The sequence below is a fragment of the Pistacia vera genome, unplaced genomic scaffold (assembly GCF_008641045.1).
Source record: "Pistacia vera cultivar Batoury unplaced genomic scaffold, PisVer_v2 Contig292, whole genome shotgun sequence".
In the NCBI taxonomy this organism is placed as follows: domain Eukaryota; kingdom Viridiplantae; phylum Streptophyta; class Magnoliopsida; order Sapindales; family Anacardiaceae; genus Pistacia; species Pistacia vera.
The window spans coordinates 1,462,461-1,484,061 of record NW_022196104.1 but is presented as its reverse complement, the minus strand read 5'-3'; the positions used below and the strand labels follow the sequence as shown (position 1 = coordinate 1,484,061).

The following is a 21,601-nucleotide window of genomic DNA, read 5'->3' as shown; positions in this document are numbered from 1 at the left end:
TTCACTTTTCACTTCAACTGAAATCATATAAAACAGTCCATTCTCCCTTAAGACACCTATCATGGTGATGAGAGTATACTCATCAGAGCCAATTTCAGCAGCAGCAGCAGCGGCGGCGGCAGCGGCTGCTCCAAGCCATTCCCATTCAGAAAATCATGAAACTTTAGTACCATTACAACTATACCATCTGTCAAAATCTACGTACAATTCCATCAAAATTGATTAGGCAAGAGCTTGGTTCTCCTTGCATCACCTATTATCAGTTTCAAAAACATTGACCTTAAATACGCCATCCTCATTTTCGATGCCTGCCGCTCTCCGGTGTACATCCAGCAAGCCACCTCTATATGACATATAAACATTCAATATGTATATCAATCAAAATTTAATTAAATAAGATAAATAGAGGTGAAAACAAAATTTGTCGGTACCTAGCCATGATGAAAACATAATTGCCACACTGAGATATACAAAATCCAACGAGTACTGCAACAAAAAAAGTACATCATTTTGAATTTGTGCAAAGTTATGAGTCAATGGTTGTTTCTAACATACTATAACTATTTTATACATGTAACATCATATATATATATATATGATATATTTATATATATATATATCTATAATATATATATATATAGGTAACACGGCCGCTTTATCTAATGCATGAACTTAGCTGGGTGACCGTGTAAGGTGTGAAGATAGTGTGATAAAAGGATTGCCAATTTCTGGATTCATCGTTTGTAGTCGAATATATAGCATTAAGTAATATTGTATCTAATGTTGCATCCATATATATTTTACTTGAGGATTTCGTTAAGTAGGAACCTTGTGAAGGATGTACTATGTCTAATGATGTGATAAGAATTGCAACTACTTTCATTTAAAACTTGTGCAATCAAGACGTAAAATAATCACTACTGATATTAATTCCAAACAGAAACTAAGAAATTAAAAAAAATAATATATGATAGTATCAGAGGTACTCTATCAACTTGAATGAAGTCAATATCTAAAATCCTGAAGTAATAATCATCTACAATCGCACCGATTTCTAAAACTAAAATAATAAGAAGTGACATATAATTTCAAAATTATAAGTGTGGTTATTGCTACCGGGTAATGAGTTCCACAAGAATATCTAATTCTTTGATTTTTTTGAATTGTTTATAGATGCATATGGGTGTATATTTTCTTCAGTATGTTTAAACTAACTTAAATGATGCACTTTCATTTAAAAACAAAACAAAACAGTTTGGACCATTGAATGAAAATCAATTTTAGAAAGTTTTTATCCAGCAGTTTTCGAATAACGCTAGAATTCAGTGATATTAGCGCTGACAAAGATTTAGATTCATTGTGAAAAGCAAATTTAGAATTGTAAGAGATTAACTAACAACTGCTGTTATAGACATTAAAACTTTAATTAAATCAATTTAATGTAATATATAGATTATTCAAAAAATACATTATTTAAGACAAAGGTTTGAATTCTAGCAATCCCCACCTACAATCCACCCTAGATCACTCAATGTCGGACAAACAACCATCAGCCACCACAAACACCACCATCCACCACAACAAAACCCGTCGGTGGCACGCGCAGTGGGTTGGACGTGGGTGTGGTGGGCGGGATTGGTTGGGAAATATGTCGAGCAGGCGGTGGCAGAGTGGAGGAAAAATGTGAGTAGTAGAGGGCGACAGCCGGCAGTCCAGGCAAACACACAAACAACAAAACTCCCATCCAGATCAATCCAACTACCCCAACAATCAAACAAAAAATAAATAATAAAAAATAAATAAAATACACATCTCCCTTCAATCAAACGAAACCAAATAAACTCTCACAATCAGAACATGTTAGGAACTATTGCAAACAAAAGAATTAAGAAGTTATTCATTGATAGTTTGGGATTTTACCCTCTTCAAGTGAGAAAGCGCGTACTAGCAGTGTCATGAGTCTTCAATGTTGTGAAGGGATCGCTCTTCAGACCCCAACATGAAATGGACGAGCCTCCGCCTCCTTCGAAAGCCTTGCTGCTAAACTCAGTTCCAGTTTGGAGAATTGAGGCTTCGCAGTATCTCCCGATACAAGGACAGAACACGCCCACGGTTTTTCGCCATGTCTTCTGCGTAGCCCATATCAAACCTTCATTTCTGCGTACAAATTTTCATTTCATACGTGAATTAAAAAAACATCATTGACGCATTTCATCGAACACCTCTCAATGGCACATTAACTTAAACAATGACATTCATTTGTCTGTAAGAAATGAGATGACCTAGAACATGTATTGACCAGATATACTAAGTTAATAATATATATATAACCAACGAGTACAATCTTAGAAAATTACGGTAAAATATTGATGGAAAGAGAGCTTTTCAGTCACCTAATCTGGACCGATTACTGGCAACTCAAGTATCAGCGTAAGAGACTTGGAGGGGCTTACCGGCTGAAGAAAAGACCACAACGAGTATAATCGGAGGAAGAGTAATGTATAGTTCAATTTTTTCGTATAGCTTTAAGTATGAACACAGCAGACTGGTGCTTTAAAGATATGGATAAGAAAAACTGAATATCGAATTATACTACTTTATTCTTATTGGGGACATATGGATGTTAATATTAGTATACCTAAATTTTTCGAAAATCATAAAAAAAAAAAAAAAAAAATCCTTCATAATATTAAAATCCTTTTAAATTATTTAAATCTTTGGAAACTTTAAGGGTGCGTTTGGTTTATTATTTGGATAAGATTTTGGGATAGTATTGGATAATTGAATATGGGAGTATTCGAGGTAAAATTTAAAAATTATTAAAAAAACCCCTAAGTTTGCTAATTAAAAATACCCCAACATGTAAATGACAAAAAACCCCCATCACCTGCAGTGCCGATTCTGCCACCACCGCAAGAATCTGGCCGGAAAATCGCATTACGACACAGACCGGTCGGATCTGTGTCGTAACGCGGCGTTGGCCTTTTTCGGCCAGATCTACGGCCTGCCATGGCCGTCGACAGTCGAAAAGGCCAAAACGACGGCCATCTTGGCCGTCAACGACCGCCATTCTTTGGCCTTCGTTCACGGCCAGATCGGTGAACATCCTGCCATTTATGGTCGGTAGGTAGGCCGTTGTACAGATTCGGCTACCACCGATGGTGGTTGCCGGAATCTGGCAAGTATGGGTCATGGGGGTGTTTTTGATAATTTTTGAACTTTTTTTTCAGGGTGTATTTTGATAATATAACCTTATGGGTCAAAAGTATAAAAAATAGGGTTATTCTGGAATAATGTGCCAAACATTATTGGAGAATAGGTTGGGAATATGGATAAAAATAATAAGCAAACATGGCCTAAATTATTCATAACTAGGCATGAGGCCCGTGCAACGGGTATATTTATCCAATGCATTGAATAAATTGTACACAAATTTATTCTAACAAAATAAACTAATTAGATCAAGACATAATAATTGTTAAGTTATACAAATGTTAAAGTAATATAAATTTATATTGACATTCCACAATTTCGTAATCTATATTCATTTTCAAGTTGCGTTGCACAGTAGTTATATATATTATATTTTACATATTATTGTTTTTTTTTTTTTTTTGTGTTTTAAATATATATTTTCTATATTGAGGTTTCATTTTTATATTGAATTGATAATTAAAAATCAATAAATAAACTACCCAAATTGAACTGAAAGTCTATATATCTGGTTCTTCTCAAATATGTCACCATTTGAAATCCGACCAAAGTTTAAACTTTGGTCAAGAAAAGAAAAAAAAATTTCAGGATAATCCATTGGAATTATTGATAAGTCTATAAATCATTCAAGAAAGAGAAACATTATTGAAAATATGAACTTTTAAGCAAGAGACTTGCAAAACCAAGGAAAAAAACTGATTTTTGATTGTTGAGAAGAGAAAATGATTTTTTATATTATTATCTTAGAAATTAATAGAATGGGAAAAAGAGAACTCCACATAGAAGCAAGAACAACTCCAACAATATAATCTGAAGGCAACTTAATTAAGATAAATAAGCCATGAAGATAAAGGTCATGTGATACAAATCTATTTGCTCCAATTAGAATTGACACCCCCTATAGTAAAAAAGATTATAGCATCCTAAAGAAAGAAGATAATTGTAAGACCCACAAAACCTACAAATTGACACAAAATACCAAAAATCAACAAAAAGAGATGAAAAATACAATTAAACTACATATCAATATTATTTTTCCTTTGTCATAACTAAAATTGAATTTGGTTTAAGTGTGATGATAAATGAATGGTTAACAGCAGGTCTATAGTATTCTAATTCATCATATAATATATACAAAAGCCCTATCTTTCTAGTTTCCAATATTCAAACCGCTATCAATTGGATTTTTATTGAGCAAGTTATGGCTAATCTACTACGATGTTAAGTGAAAATCGAGAAACAGAGAAAACTAAAATGTGTATATAATAAAAGGAATGGTTGATAGTAGGGCTACAGTGATCCAAATTAAGCGTATAATATATCAAATAATGCTCTGACTGTCTAGTTTCTAAAGATTCAAACCTTCATCATAGATTTTTATTGAGCAAGTTAGTCAACTTACTATTGACTGTGTAGTGAAACCGAAATATGTGTGGGATAAAATAAATGGTTCAGAAGTAGGCTACAATATCAAATTAAGCATATATATATCAAATTAAGACCCTACCTGTATAGTTGCTAAGATTAAAACTCTCATCAATGGATTTTTATAGAAAGTTATGGTCAATTTATATTGACTATTCGGTGAAAACCGAAATGTGTGTGATGATAAAAGGAATTGTTTGACAGTGGGAATACAGTTATCCAATTAGTGTATAATATATCAATTAAATGCATGACTATCTAGTTCTAATATTCAATTGGAGTTTTATGAGCAAGTTATGGTCAATTTACTACTGATTGTTTATGGAAACCTAAATGTGTGTGATGATAAAATGATGGTTATTAAAGCTACAGGTTAAGCATAAACATCAATTGATATGTTGTTAAATAACTGAAATTAGTTTATTCAGCACAATCTCTTTTTATGAGATGTATGTATGTACATAAAAAGATAACAAAAAAAAAAAAAAAAAAGATTAAGACATTACAATTAAAACTACATATCAATTGCTTTCCTTAAGAATAATACAATGTTTCGTATATAAATGGTTTGCTAAAGCTACATGTTCGACACAAACATCAATTGATATTTGTGATACACAAAATTTGTCATATCCAACAACAACTATTTTCGAATATGTATAATAAAAAAATATACAAAAAGGATAGAACAATACAATTAAAACTGCATTTCATATTTTGGCTTCCTTTGTCATCACTAAAATTGAATTGGTTATATGTGTATGATGATAAAATGATGATTGGCTGTAGATCTATAGTATCAATTCATAATATATCAAATTAAAGTTCTATCTTTCTAGTTTCTAAAGATTCAAACCGCTCATCAATTGACTTTTATTGAGTAGTTATGATCAATTTACTTCTGATGTTTAAGTGGAAATCGAGAACAGGGGAAACCGAAATATGTGTGAGATAAAGGAATTGTCGAAAATGGGGTTACATTTATCCAATTAAGCGTATAATATATCATATAAGACCTATCTGTTAGTTTTTCTAATATATAAATCTCTCATCAATTATAGTTTATTGGCAAGTTATAGTCAATTTACTACTGACTGTTTAGTAAAAATAAAATATACGATGATAAAAGGAATTGTTTGATAGTGGGGCTACAATTATCCAATTTAGCATATAACATACCAAATTAAAGCCCTATATGTCTAGTTTCTAAAATCCACCTTTCATCAGTTGGAGTTTTATTGAGCAAGTATGTTATTTACTACTAACTATTAAGTGGAAACCAAAATGTGGTGATGATAAAAGAAATGATTCGGTAGGGGGCTACAGTTATCAAATTAAGTGTAATATATTCTTTCTAGTTTCTAAAGATTAATTCATCAAGTGGAGCTTTATTGAGCAAGTTATGGTCAATTTACTACCGACTGCTCAGTGGAACCGAAATGTGTGTGATGATAAAGAATGGTGAAATGGGTTACAGTTATACAATTAAGCGTATAATATACAATTAAATCTCTATATGTCTTGTCTGAAGTTTCAAATATCTCATCAATTGGATTTTTATTGAGTAAGCGATGGTCAATTACTATCGACTATTCAGTAGAAGTAAAATATAGTGAGATGAAAGAAATGGTTCGACAGTGGCGTTATAGTTATCCAATTAAGGTATATGTCAAATTAAGCACTGCCTTTCTAGTTTCTAAAATTAGTTCTCTTTATCAATTGGATTTTTATTGAGCAAGTTATGGTCAATTATTACTAATGTTCGTAAAACCGAAATACATGTGTTAAATAAATGAAATTAGTTATATTCAGTAGCAACCTTTTTTCATGATATATGTATGTAAAAAAAAGATATCAACCAAATAGATAGAACAATTAAAATTAAAACTACATATCAATATTTGTTTTCCTTTAGATAATATAATGGTTCGGCATATCATAGTTTACTAAAGCTACATGCTTCGGCAACAAACATCATATATATTTTTGATACAAATAAATTATTATACTAACAACAACCTGTTTTGAATATGCATATAAAAAAAAATATCAACAAAAGAGAGAGAACAAATCATTAAAACTGCATATCAATATTTGTTTTCCTTTATCATCACTAAAATTGAATTGATTTTATGTGTGTGATGATAACAAGAATGATTCAGTAGTGGGCTACTTATCAATTAAACATATAATATACCAATATAAGCCATATCTCTCTAGTTTCTAAAAATTCAATCTCTCATCAATTCGAGTTTTATGAGCAATGTGTTGTGATATAATGAATGGTTCGGTAGTGAGCAGTTATCCAAATTAAGCATATAATATACCAATTAAAATCTTGTCTATCTAGTTATAACATTCAAATAATCTCTCAATTCGAGTTTATTGAGCAGTTATAATCAACTTACTACTGACTATTCGGTGGAAACTGAAATGTGTTAATGACAACGGAATGGTTTGTAAGTAGGGCTACAGTTATCCAAATTAAGTATATAATATACCAAATTAAAGCCTATATGTCTAGTTTCTAAATATTTAAACCTCACATCAATGGAGGTTTTATGAGCAAGTCATAGTATTACTACTGACTATTTAGAGGAAACCGAATATGAATTAATAAAAGAATGGTTCAGAAGTGGGGCTACATTTATCCAAATTAAGCATATAATATATCAATTTAAATCTTAATATGTCTAGTTTCTAAAAATGCAAACCTCTCATAATTGGATTTTTTTGAGCAAGTTATGGTCAATTTACTATTGATTGTTCAGTGGAACCAAAATGTATGTGATGATAAAATGATTGTTTACTTGACCCAAAATTAAGGGATTATCATATTAGAACTCATAAGAATATTTCAAATAACCTATTAATTGGAAATAGAATCAGCCAAAATTAATTCATTACCTATATACTCGCACATCGCAGGACATAACATTAATCATCATAAACAATTAAAATACATGAATGTTTTACAGAAAACTATTCAACAACAAATAAATGTTTCTACTAATATAGAGAATGATATACTCATAGTTCGGCTGACATGGGATCATCCTCGATTTGATCTTGTAAAGTACGTGAACATTTCCTTGAAAAACAACATAACAAATTTAATCGATCTTATGTTAAGATTGTTAAGGAAAAAATTATTCATTCGTATAAAAACTGTTAGCTGAAAACGAAATCAACAAAAGTTAATTAATCTATATTAAATTGTTAAGAATACACTTTACCGTTCGGTAGGACAACACAATTAATCATTCAAATAGATTGACCGAACAAAACAATCATTCAACAAATAATAACTGTTAAATAGTTAAGAGATTACTTACAATTTCGTATTAAACTAGTTAGCTGATTTACTTATAGTTCGAACAACGAATTAAAATAAACTCATTTACAATGTCAACGGACACCCTTCTTTATCCATGCCAATTCATGAATCTTTGATTGTAAACAACAACAAAACAAAACATAAATAAATAAAAATCATCGATTACAAAATCATGAAGACCAGATTTATTAACAAATTAACATAACCTATAACAATTACAAAAGACAGAGGTATTGACACCACTAACCTATGCGATAATACACAACTGAACATACGCTCCTTTTATAACCCCTCTATTTAGACCTTTCGAATGCCAACACAATTACATACAAATTAAATACGAAGAAAGGTTTCCAATGTCAATACAATACACCTTATAATTATTAATAAACATGTATGTTTTCTACCAATGCAATGCACCTATGTAATCCATTTTATGTCTATTTATTTAGCTTGGAATACCAAATAGTAATAATATTGTCTACATCATCACAATAAAAATCAACCACATGACAATCACAAATCCAAAGTGTCATTTGGTTAGACATTTAGAATACCAATGCAATGCACCTATGTAATCCAATTTTTGTGTTTATTTGTTAGACTTTGGAATACCAATGCTGCACATTAATATTGTCTACATCATCACCAATAAAATTTAACAACATGACAATCACAAATCTAATGTGTCATTATGGTTAGACCTTTAGAATGCTAATGCAATGAACCTGTATTGTATTAATATAGATCCCATTTTTTAATTATTAATAATTATCGATGGAGCATTAATAAATATCAACCCAACGTATCAAGATAAAACAATTTGATTGGCTTGCCATCCATGGTCAAAATGGAGCAATTCTAGAGTTTTCAAAATGTGCCACACGTCAATCAACCATATGAGCCTAGTTAGTAAATACGGGTACGGCAAAAAAACGGTACGGGGATTTTACGGGGTAATAGGCAACACAGTAAAAAATAAGTTTATAAAATTCGGCCATAAAATTCGGATACGGAAAAACTACGGTAGGGTTATACAGGGTTTAATACGGTGCATTGTCAATAATACGTTTGAAAATACGGTAATATCAGTCTTAGTTTTACACTTTATGGACTACCTGGTTAAAATCAATATAACATTTCAAATGTAAAGTATTCATTAACAATAACATAAATACACAATATATAAATATAACTGATATCAAAATTATAGTCTCCAACTCCAACACAATATTTAACAAGATTCAACTATAGTCTCAAATCAAACACAATATAACAAAACCAATTATTTACAAAATTACAAATACAAACGGCAGTCATTACAAAAATTACAAATGTACCAGACAAAAGTAAAATATATTTATTAAATTTTCTCTCTCCTTTCTCTTCTCTTTCATTTTCTCGTTTTTTTCAAAACTTTCTTCTCTCTTTTCTGTAAGTTTCATCTCTTCTTTCTTTGATTTCTCCACTTCTTTCACTCCTTCTTAAACCTTCGTCTCTTGTGAAAACTTATGTCTTTTGTTTCTCTTCCCTTCTTCTCTCCCTTTCTTCTGTCTTATGAAAATTTGTTTGTAGAGTCGATTGTGGGAGTTGATAGCTTGTTTACTGGAGTTGATTGTTGTGTGTTGATTGTGGGAGTTGATTGCTTGTGGAAATTGTGGGAGTTTGGATGTTTTGGGTTTCCGATTTGAGCGAAGAAGAGGAGTTTGCAATCTGTTTAATTTTAGTAAAAAACCCACTAAACGACGTCGTTTGGGGTGAGATTTGTTTTTTTTTTTTTTTTTCAAAGTTCGCGAATAATTCGCGATTATACGGAAGCTTATATACGCAATATACGGCAGATTTATAAATACATATACGTGCGTTTTATACGCGAAATTATACGACTGTCCGTACAATTCGCGTTAATACGTGTTTTATAACTAGGCATAGAGTATTCACCCTTCAATAGTGCTCTTATTTTAAATTAATATTTATAAAATAAAGAGCATCTTCATTAATTTAAATACAAAATGCTTGTTAGATCATTGATCCGGATAAATATGGATATATTTGACTTTTCAAAGGTGGTTCATCTATAAAAGACCTTTGTCCTTACTGAATTAAGAAGTAAAAAAATGATTAATGTTGGAGAAAGAATGATTTTCAAATTTCAAATTCTCTCTCTCATCATTAAGTCTGAAATCAAATATATGAAATATTTTCAAAACATTGGATTTGTTATCAAAATCCAATATTTTAATTTAATTATATGATAAAATTATTATACATTGACTCATGTCAACAATTTAAGTTTAATTATAATCAAGACATTTGTGAAAAAAGTTCAATTTTAAACAATATCTTCATTGTTGCCGAAAATTGCTTTCAATATCGCATTTCGCTCTCCGGATTCCATAGTTTCCTTCCAAATCAAAACATGAATAATGATTTCCTTCCAACACGAAAATTAACACTTATAGTAAACAAAACCATACCAAACGGAAGATGAACACTTGGTTACAATGGTTGGCTTAATCGAATTTAAGTTGTCTGTGCATAGATAAAAAAATCTATGAACATTCTCTAAATAGAGATCAATAAATATATGAACACTTGAATAATGTAGTGGTGGAGCAACGCATAGTCCGTAGCCCACCATTGATTGCCTAAATACCCTTCGACTATCTATGCAAAAGATGCGTCACATTCTCTAAATACAGATCAATAAATTATTAATATTTTCGTTCATTTTTTAAATTAATGCAATCTAATTTTATTAAACAAATACAGAGAAAATGACCTTTATCATAATGATATGTCATACTCATTCTATACAAGACTTTATACTTGATTACTATATAAATATATATTAAAACATGTATACGAGACTTTATACACCTAATATGTGTGTGGTGGTGTGGTGTATATATAATCATAGTTTAAGGTGTTAAGAGTATTAGAAAAAAATACTTTGGCTCTGTTTAGCTTAATTTCTTATCCATATTCCCAATCCTTTTCCAAATATTGTTGGCACATTATTTGAGAAATATTAGTCTATTTTTTTAATTACTTTTAGAACCTTAAGTTATTAATTTCATTAAATACCCCCTGAAAAAAAGTTAAAAATTAATAAAAACCCCCACACACCAAAACTTGCCAGATTTCGGCAACCATCGCTGGTGGTAGACGAAATCTGTCACAATGGTCACACCACCACCAGAAATGGCAGGTAATTCACTGATATGGCCTTTTCCGGCCAGACACTAGAAAAGGCCAGATCTGGCCGGAAAGGTCAGATCTGGTCGTCGTTGACGGTCAATGACGGCAAATCTTGGCCATCATTGACAGACAACGATGCCAAGATGGAATTTTGCGACAGTCGATGACCAGATCTGGCCTTTTTCAGAGATCGTGGTGGATTTGGCGAAAAATGCAATATCAATGCCCTACCACCAGATCGACGGTCTGTGGTATAACAAAAATCCGGCCAGATTTCGGCGGTGGTGGCCGGAATCTGGGACTGCGGGTGATGGGGGTGTTTTTTTTACAAAAATTTGATATATTGGGGTGTTTAGTTAAATAGCAAACCTGGGGGATTTTTTATAAATTTTAAATTTTATCTCGTAATACTCCCTATTCAAATATCCAATATTATTTCCCAAAATCCTATCAAAAATATAAAACAACGGACCCTTGTTATCAATATTCAGAATATATAATAAACATGATAACGGAAACATATTATTTTTTTTGCAATTCTGTCTATTTATCCACACAACAAATTCAGATTAATATAGGAAAACATTTTTTATCAGCTTTCTTTTTTTATCCACACAACATTAGATTAATACATAAAACACTTTTATCTAGCTCTATCTTTTTATCCACACAACATTCATATCAATTACAAAAAGCATATTTTATTTAGCAGTTATTTTATTACAATAGAAAATAACATATCATTTGTTGGCAAAAATGAGATAAAAGGATGTGTCTTTGTATATTAATGTGTTGAAAATCATGTATGCAAATAGTTCTTACACTTGCAAGGTGATAAGGTTGACACAAGAAAAAGCATGTACTTGCAATAAGGGATTACACTTGCAACTTTGGGAGATAAATGGGTACCTTTACATGTTTTTTTTTTTTTTTTTTAAAGCAATTTAATTATTACAATAAATAATTCCAACTTTCCATAAATTAATTCTTACTTTCCAACCTCTATTCTTGGAAACATTTAAGTAATAATTACTTCTCTCCATCTTTGTAATGTCAATAGGTTAAATTGTTTTCCCTCCAAAAAACAGGGTTTAAAAGCATCTCCAAATGACCTTTATATAATCTAAATCTTTATTATAAATAATTATCCATAAAAACAAGAGTCCAAAAAACTGTTTATCCTTTAAATATAAATTAAAGAGTGAGTTTAGTTTCTCACATCTAGAGAGTCAAATTTCACTCTATCCAATTTAATTAATAAACTATAAGTTTATGCATTTATTTATTAATTCTCTCTCCTATAAGTCTCTTTCCTGAAATAAAGAGCATTTATTAAATTTAAAGGGTTCATTGGATTTGAATAAGAATTGTGTTCTTTATTTTAGAAATCAATGAAGATGCTCTTTATTTATATGAGATATGCTCTTTAAAATAAAAGGTACCATTGGAGATGCTCTAAGAGCCAAAATAATTTATTTTATTAAAGGGTAAAATGTATTGATCCAATCAAATCAATGGACTCTTTAAATTTTCAAAAAAGAGACTCAATATGAGAGAGAATTAATAAATAAAATGTATAGAAACTTGTAATTTATTGATTAAAATTAGATAGAGAGTGAAATTTAACTCCTAAATATGAAGAGTCAAACTCACTCTTATTATATTTAAGAGAATAATAGTCTATGAACTCTTGTCTTATAGATAAACTCTTTATAATAAATAGTATGAATCATATAAAGAATCTTTGGAGATGTTCTAGAATAAGATTAAATGATCCCATAAGGGGCGTATTGATTACATATAAAATATTCAAGAACTTTTAAGAAAACTAATAATTACTTTCCTTATACTAATTTTTAATTATCGTGTCTTTGGTATAAATTTTATACTATGATTTTTTTTACTATTAAATTTCTTAAGGTGTTTCTCTTACCAAAAATCAGGGTTCGCTACTAAACTGAAACTAATCACATAAGAATTGAGATAAGGGATGGAACCGAGAAAATAGTTATACTACTTTATACTTTCTAATTCAATTAACATGGTTTAGCAAAACAGTCTACCTCTAAAGAAGAGATCATTAAGAAAATAAATATAACTGAACAAGAATATAGACCAAGTCCGAAAACCTTATTCATTAACTTACACACATATATCTGGAGAGAAATCTATTTTTCTTGACTTAGCCCTTAACTTACACATAAATATTTTAATACTTCTCAACAAACTTATTATTGTAACAAACTTTATCAACAATTACTCTTGTAAAAATGAACCTTATTCTAGAAACCAATTGTTTTTAACAAACCTTGTTTGAACACTAACTTATTGCAATATTGAATAATAGAGTACAAAGTTCTTTACTGGACGACCATAAATTATATTTAACAATTACAATTTCACATGTAGCAACCAAATCACAATTACAACAGAAAGAATGTTACATAAGCTAAAGAACAAGTTAAAAAGCAAACCACTTTGAAACTGCTAAAACATATATGTATAAATTAATTCTCTATCGACCAAAAAGCTACAGTCACATAACACAAAATCTGAGGCTATAAAGATTCAAATATATATGTATATGTATTAAAGATGGGTTACAACTAGACCTGGCAAAATGGGTTTGGACCCGCGGGTCGGTCCGTACCCGAGTAAAAAATATAGGATCGGATCCAATAAATTAAACCATTTTTTTGTGACCGTACCCGTACCCGGTCCAATAAATCACGGGTCATACGGGTGAACCCGTGGGCACCGGGGCACCCGTATTTGCCAAGGCTACTAATATTCACTGAATGTTGAATCCTAAAAATCTTTAATTTTATCACGGAGATCACAGTTCACACTCACGCCCCCTCTCACAGAGTCACTCTCATCTCACATTCATCTCTGATCTCTTAGTCTCAGATCGCGGCCGCATCTCACGGCAGTGAGGAACCAGCTTCGATGCTCACTCGTTGCTTCGTCAATCGTCAGTCATTCCCATTCCTGGTTCGGGCCTAAATAGCAATTAAAAAACCACAACAAACTAAATAAAGCTACGAACTTTACCAGAAAAATCCAAAAAGCAAAAAAACCAGTTGAGAAAAACCTCCAAACACAAAGCCAAGAGTTTTTCACTCCATCACCAATGGAGGAACATAGAATCTGCAAGTTGCAAGACACAGAAAATTCAGCAGTAGAATGGTTTACAGAGACATCTACATGACTCTGCAAACCAAGGGGCATTTAAGGTACTCGAAATTACAGAACCACCTTCAAAAACGCCAGCCTCTCTGCAAAACCTTTCAAAACATAACCCTCAATTCATGGACCCCACTCAAAGCCACTCCCACAAAAACGCTTGTTGCCAGTAAGTGGCCACCAGTCTTGCCAACACAAAAAACACCCAGAACTAGCCCTTCATTTCTCAACTGGGCTACGCTCAACTTCGATATTAACGACGAGAAGGCTCCACTTTTGGGGATGGATTTGGAGAGAGAATAGACCGAAACAAGGCTACAGAGCCAGCAGTGAGAATGGGCTTGATATAATGTGCATTTCATTATGAAAAAACGGGTCCACCGCGGGTCCACCGTACCCATATAGGGTAGGGCAGGGTCCAAATATTGGACCCGTAATATCGACCGTATAAGGACCCGCACCCGTATGACCGTACCCGTATAACCCGGACCGTACCCGGCCCACCCACCCGTTTTGCCAGGTCTAGTACAACAAATTTGTGGCGTGTTAGTTTCTTGCATAATTGTTGCAGTCCTATTGTGAGCAGTGACGTATATGAAGCAAGAGTTTTGAATCAGATTGAAGATCTGCAAATAGTGAACGAAAGTGAGAAAATGAGCGATCTAGTGGATTTGATTTTCAATCGTGGTGCCTAACTCATCGTGCATATCATAATGGTTATTTAAAATAGCCTTGTCATAATAAAATAAGAAATATTTTCTAATCTTAATATTTTATTTTGTCTTTTAAACTTGTTTTTCAATCAATAATAGACATTGGAATTGATCGAATTTAATATATTCTCATTGAAAATGGTGCTTTTTATATATAAGTAATTATTGTCTTCCTGATTATGAATGAAATACAGGGTGTGGAGCTTAGTTGAGGAAAGAAAGAAAACCAAACATCACCACCTGAATACCAAAAATGTGGAAATATGTGCATGAAGAGTAAGAGCCAGAAGAGAAAGGTGATGATAATGTTAATTCTGAATTAAGAAAAATAAATTATATGGGTATGAATTCCAAGCATACTTTGTCCTTTTGTAAAAGATAATCATGTAATTATGGTGTTAGTCTTCTTTTTTCTTTATAGAAATTGAATGAATAAAAAAACACCACTATGATTTTATTTAAGCAAAAAGAATAACTTGGTCATTTGGTGTTTAAAATTTTAATGAATGAAATAATTTATCCAAAGAGCTAGGACTATCTCATAACATCAAAATTAAAAAAATAAAAAGACAAATCTCGTAGCGTTACAAACAACAATGAAGCCGGCCGAATTATGCTTTAAAATTATCCAAAAAACTAAGAAAACATAGGATCGACTGTAATGAAGTTCATAACCATTATTCTTTCACACAAAGTTCGTAATTGTTTCTGCAACTTTACTAGCAATATTATTGCATTTGCTTTCTTCCTCTTCATTTCGTATTTATGTTGCTTCTAAAGACTACAACAATCATGGCCAACGCTTACTATTCTCTATCTAAAAGCTATCCCTATGAGCATCGAATCCAAACTCAAAGGGGCGTCACTTATTACGTTAAATCGAAAGATTTTGAAGAAAAATATCCAGCATCTAGCCCAGAACGTCAGAAGATTGAAGACATAGTTGACAAGGATTATCTCAGCATACTTACGCAGAATTGTAGGATGGAGATACTAAGGCAATCGCTGGGATTAACAAATGATACCCCACATGCTCTTCTTATGAAAAGTTTAATTCAAAAGATAAAAGAGTTCAAATTTGCACCCACACAAATGAGTCTTCAAATGATGAGTTCAAGTACAGATAGAGAGGAATTATCTCCTGTCTATTTAGTTTCTTTATTAAAATTTTATTTAGCTTTTTTCTTTTTCTTTGTTTACATTACAATATGATGGGTTGTGGTTAAAAAAAAGTTCGATAATTGAGATAACATGTTAAAAGAGGATATTATCAATTACAGGACCTTTTTTTTTTAAAGAAAGGCTAAAGGAAAAAGACACAATTTCATTTATATCATAAACGAACATTTTCATCAATCAAATGACATTTTTAGGTAAAAAAAAAATTTGTTTATTGATAAAAGGTTTAAAAAAATATTTGTTATTGATAGAAAATGTTTGTTGGTTAATAAATGTATCCGTTTATTGATACAAATGAAATTTGTGTCCTTTTCCCTTAATTTTTTTAGAAAAGTTTATCTTCAATGGTAATAACCCTATGTTAAAGTGTAATCTATTAACGGTGTCTTGTTGGAAAGAAGATTGAGTGGATAAAAGCAGGAAAAGAGAGAGAGAGAGAGAGAGAGGAGAGAGAAAATAATAGAGTACAATTCTGAAATAAGGGGCACAATAATTGTTCATAAGAAAAAGTTATTAGAAAAATAAATAATGTTGTAATTAACAAATTATGAATATTAGAATCGGTAATGAATATCTTGCAAAATTATATTCTTAATTCATGGATTATATCGAGTTTCTATTTATTTGAAATACATATTATGAAATTTTAGAAGAATATACAATAATGGGTATTTTTAATATATAAATTTTAAATGGTATTTCACATATGACCACTTATATATATGTTATACTTAAGTATAGTGTGGGACTCTCGTAGATTTTTTAATACTTATAAGCAATTTTATAAATAATCAACTTTAGATCTACAAGATCCACATGTATAAGGAGTGTTTAGTTAATTTTAAAATTATTTTTTTTTGTAATAAAATTTGATTTGTGCAAAATGACTAAAGTAGCTTTTTTTTTTTTTTAAGAAGTTCTTTCATTTTTAAAATGTATTAACAATAACTTTTTAGATAAAAAAAATATATTAAAGTTACAAAATTTGGAGAAGTTGCTGTTGGAGTCACCAATGCACATTTGGAGACCGTTGAAAGTGTCGGCCAAAAATTTACTCAAAGGTATTGAAGTTGCAGTCGAAGACTGCACTGTTGACTGTAACAAGCTAAGAAGTTCGATCGAACCGATCAACTTGGGAATCAGACCCTCGAAGATGGAGGTTCGCTTCGGTTTTAGAACATTGGTTTATTTAAGAATTTTTTTTTTTTTTGGTTGGGTAACAGTATTAAAAACAGCTTTTAAATCACAAAAGCAACAAATCACCTTTTGCAATCCCTTTATAAGATAGACTACGTGATAATAATCATTTTATTGCTATTAGTTTAAGATACAGGTGACAATTACAAAGGGAAACTCAGCATTAATCAATTGTCATTGTTGTGTTACCAAGAAACCTAGGTAATATCTAATAATAATATACATGTGAACTCTTTGTCTCAATCGAGATAAAAAAAAGTCTCATAGCGGCACAAACAATAATGAAATGCTTGATTTTGCTTAAAATTCCCAGAAACCTTAGAATTTCACTCTTTCATCATCACTGCCTCCTACGCGTGACTCTAATGAAGTTCAATAAAGGGGTTAGTTCAAAATTTGACCGATTTAACAGAACTTCTTCTTGATTATGTAAACGTGTCTACTGTTGTACCAAGTTCCTTCATGAATCTATCTTCTTCTTTGTCTTCTTTGAGTCTTTGGGATTGTGAATTGCAAGGGAAGTTTCCAAATAACATCTTTCACCTACCCAGCTTAAAAATCCTAAATTTAGGAAGAAATTTCAATTTGACAGGTATTTTGCCAAAGGTTAATTGGAGTAGGCCCCTCAAATTTTTAGATGTCTCTGAAATGACTTTGTCTGGAGAATTACCTAATTCCATCGGTAATCTCATGCACTTGACGCGTTTGGATTTCCTTGGTTGCGGTCTCAATGGGTCAGTTCCTATTTAAAGCTTAATTATTTGAGCCTCTCAGCTAATAATTTTGCAGGTCAAATCCCTTCATTTCTTTCCAATTTTGATAAGCTCCATACATTATATCTTGAGAGCAATAACTTAAACTTAACTCAACTTTCTCATTTAAGCTTAGCGTCTAATCAACTAGCTCGTCTAATCCCTTCTCAAGTAAGTCCCCATGGAATTTTGGTTTTAATTAATTTATATGATAACTCTTTCAATGGGTCCCTACCATCTTGGCTATTCACTCTACCTTTATTACAGTATGTGGGCCTCGGTTATAACCAATTAACTGGCACAATAGATGAATTTCAAAGTAAATCATTGAAATTTATTTATTTGCAAAATAATAGATTGCAAGGGTCAGTTCCAGGTTCAATATTTGAACTTGTGAATCTGACTAGTCTCTCTCTTTCTTTAAACAATTTAAGTGGAACTGAGCTTTACTTGTTTTCAAAGCTCAAAAAACTTGAAGAGCTTTATCTTTCCAATACCAATGTATCATTGAGCACCACATTCAACATTAACTCTTCCTTTACCAAACTTGAGACATTGACATTATCGGGTTGTAAATAAGTGAATTTCCAGATTTCTTATGTAGCTCACACCAATTTATGGAGCTAGACCTTTCTAACAATAAAATCCACGGTCAAATTCCCAAGGGGGTGTGGGACACGAAAGGAAAGTTTATAATGGTTAAATCTTTCCCATAACTTTCTTACAGGCATGGAACAACAACTTCTATGGAAAAATCTTGAATTTCTAGACCTTCACTCCAACTTGATTCAGGGACCACTTCCAAATCCACCACCTTACTTGATATTGTTTTCGTTGTCAAACAACAATTTCACGGGTGAGATACCTCTCAGCTTTTGCAATATGAGTGACATAGCAATTCTAGATCTTTCGTATAATAATTTGAGTGGTATAATTCCAAAATGCATGGCAAACTTTAGTAGTCTTCATGTGTTGGATCAACGAAAAAATAGATTGTATGGCAGCATTCCTGGAATATTTGCACAAGGCAATCATTTTAGGACTCTCAATCTCAATGGCAATGGACTTGAAGGGCCAATCCCAGGAAGTTTGGTTAATTGTATCATGCTTGAAGTTCTAGATCTTGGAAACAACAAGATAATTGATAGTTTCCCATATTGATTGAGAGAACTTCCGAAGTTGCAGGTTCTTGTTCTTCGCTTCTACAAGTTTTACGGTTTTGAGTGGGGTTCTTCTAAATTTAATAGTTCTTTCCCTATGCTGAGAATCTTAGATCTCTCACACAACAATTTTAGTGGTCGTTTGCCAACAAGGTTCCTTAAGAATCTAAAAGCTATGATGAATCTTGATGAAGCCAAAAGGAAGTTGGATTATATGGGTGAAACATATTATCAAGATTCAGTGGCGATGGTAGTTAAAGGTTTTGAAATCAGACTGGAGAAAATTGTTACTACTTTTACTACCATTGATTTTTCAAACAATTGTTTTCACGGAGAAATTCCAAACTCAATTGGAAAACTTCATTCACTTCGACTCCTCAATCTCTCTCAAAATAGCCTAACCAGTCATATTCCTTTGTCTTTAGAAAATTTGACTGCACTTGAAGCTTTAGACCTATCTTCAAACAAGCTTGTTGGAGTGATTCCATCGCAATTGGTAGGTTTGACCTTTCTTGCAAAGTTAAACTTATCACAAAACCATTTTGTGGGGCCGATTCCCCCGTGGAACTAGTTCGAGACCTTCCAAAATGACTCGTACAGTGGAAACTTAGGACTTTGTGGATTTATGTTGTCGAACAATGTGATATTGATGAGGCACCACAACCAGAATCATCAATAGACCATGATGAAGAACACAACATTTAACCTGGTTAGATTGGAAAGTCATTATAATGGGTTATGGAAGCGGACTATCACTCGGCTTATCTATAGGATATATAGTTTTCTCAACAGTAAAACCACGATGGTTTCTACGGATGATTGATGGACTTATTCGAAGATGCAATAGAAAGACTAAGCAAAAGTGATTCTCTTGACAAGGTTAGTTCGATTAAATTATACATCCACTTTTTTCCTCCAGATTTAGGATCTCCATTAATTAACATCCATTTGAAATTTGTGCAAATGTTATGGATCAATGTTTTCTGAAATAATATAATTATTTTATATATATATATAACTCAGCCGCTTTATCTTAATGCAGGAACTTGCCATTGGGTGACCGTGTAAGGTGTGAAGATGAGTGTGATAAAGGATTGCCAAATTTCTGGATTCCTCGTTTGTAGTCGAACATATAGCATTAAGTAATGTTGTATCTAACAACTTGAATAAATTTAAAATTTTCCTTCTACTTTTTTCAACACATGGTTACAATTTTACTTGAGGATTTCGTTAAAGTAGGAACCTTGTGAAAGGATGTACTATGTCTAATGATGTGATAAGAATTGCAACTATTTCATTTAAAACTTGTGCAATCAAGATGATAAAATAATCACTACTGATAATTAATTCCAAAGGAAGTAATTAAAATATATATATATATATATATAGTATCAGAAGTACTCTATCAACTTGTATCAAGTCAATATCTAAAATCCTGAAGTAATAATTATCTACAATCAGAAGTTTTGAATAAACTCGGGCAGCTAGAATTCAAGTGATATAGCGCTGACAGATTTAGATTCATTATTTCATACAAGACAGTCAGTACATTATGAATACAAAAGAATTAAGAAGTTATTCATTGAATATGTTTGGGGATTTTAACCTCTTTCAAGTGAGAAAGCGCGTACTCAGCAGTGTCAATGAGGTCTTCAATGTTGTGAATGGATCGCTCTTCAGACCCCAACATGAAAATGGCACGAGCCCCCGCCTTCTTCGAAAGCCTTGCTGCTAAACTCAGTTCCAGTTTGGGAGAGTTGAGGCTTCGCAATAGCTCCCGATACAAGGACAGAACACGCCCACGGTTTTTTGCCATGTCTTCTGCCGTAGCCCATATAAAACCCTTCATTTCTGCCTATAAATTTTCATTTCATATGTGAATAAAAAAAACATCCTTGACGCATTTCATCGAACACCTCTCAATGGGCACATTAACTGTAAACAATAATATCTATTTTTCTGTAAGAAATGAGATGACCCAGAACATATATTGGCTAGATATAACTAAGTTAAATATATATATACATATATATAACCAACGACTACCATCATAGAAAATTACTGTAAAAAATTGATGTAAAAGAGAGCTTGGAGGGAGAGAGCTTGGAGGGGCTTACCGGCGGCGAGAAAAGACCCACAACGAGTGTAATCGGGGGAAGAGTAATGCTATAGTTCAATTTTTCGTATAGCTTTAAGTATGAAAACCATGCAGACTATGTGTCTGCTTTAAGGATATTG

The 21,601-nt window shown here is 31.9% G+C and overlaps 3 protein-coding genes across 3 annotated transcripts in view; 1 reads left to right on the top strand and 2 right to left on the bottom strand.

Moving 5' to 3' along the window:
* LOC116134981 overlaps positions 1 to 21,601 on the bottom strand; it is a 47,508-nt gene extending 25,907 nt beyond the window's left edge. Inside the window, exon 1 of the mRNA XM_031420665.1 lies at positions 21,481 to 21,601. The gene's annotated coding sequence lies outside the window, so the exon portion shown is untranslated. The remainder of the gene's footprint in view (positions 1 to 21,480) is intronic.
* LOC116134948 (receptor like protein 22-like) lies at positions 18,933 to 19,934 on the top strand. Its single transcript, XM_031420624.1, has 2 exons — positions 18,933 to 19,295; positions 19,389 to 19,934. The coding sequence occupies exons 1-2, from the start codon at positions 18,933 to 18,935 to the stop codon at positions 19,932 to 19,934; spliced, it is 909 nt and encodes a 302-aa protein (XP_031276484.1).
* LOC116134947 lies at positions 20,943 to 21,566 on the bottom strand. Its single transcript, XM_031420623.1, has 2 exons — positions 21,481 to 21,566; positions 20,943 to 21,218 (listed from the first exon to the last, which is right to left on the bottom strand). Exon 2 carries the CDS (start codon positions 21,210 to 21,212, stop codon positions 20,943 to 20,945), a length of 270 nt encoding a protein of 89 aa, XP_031276483.1. The 5' UTR covers positions 21,213 to 21,218; positions 21,481 to 21,566.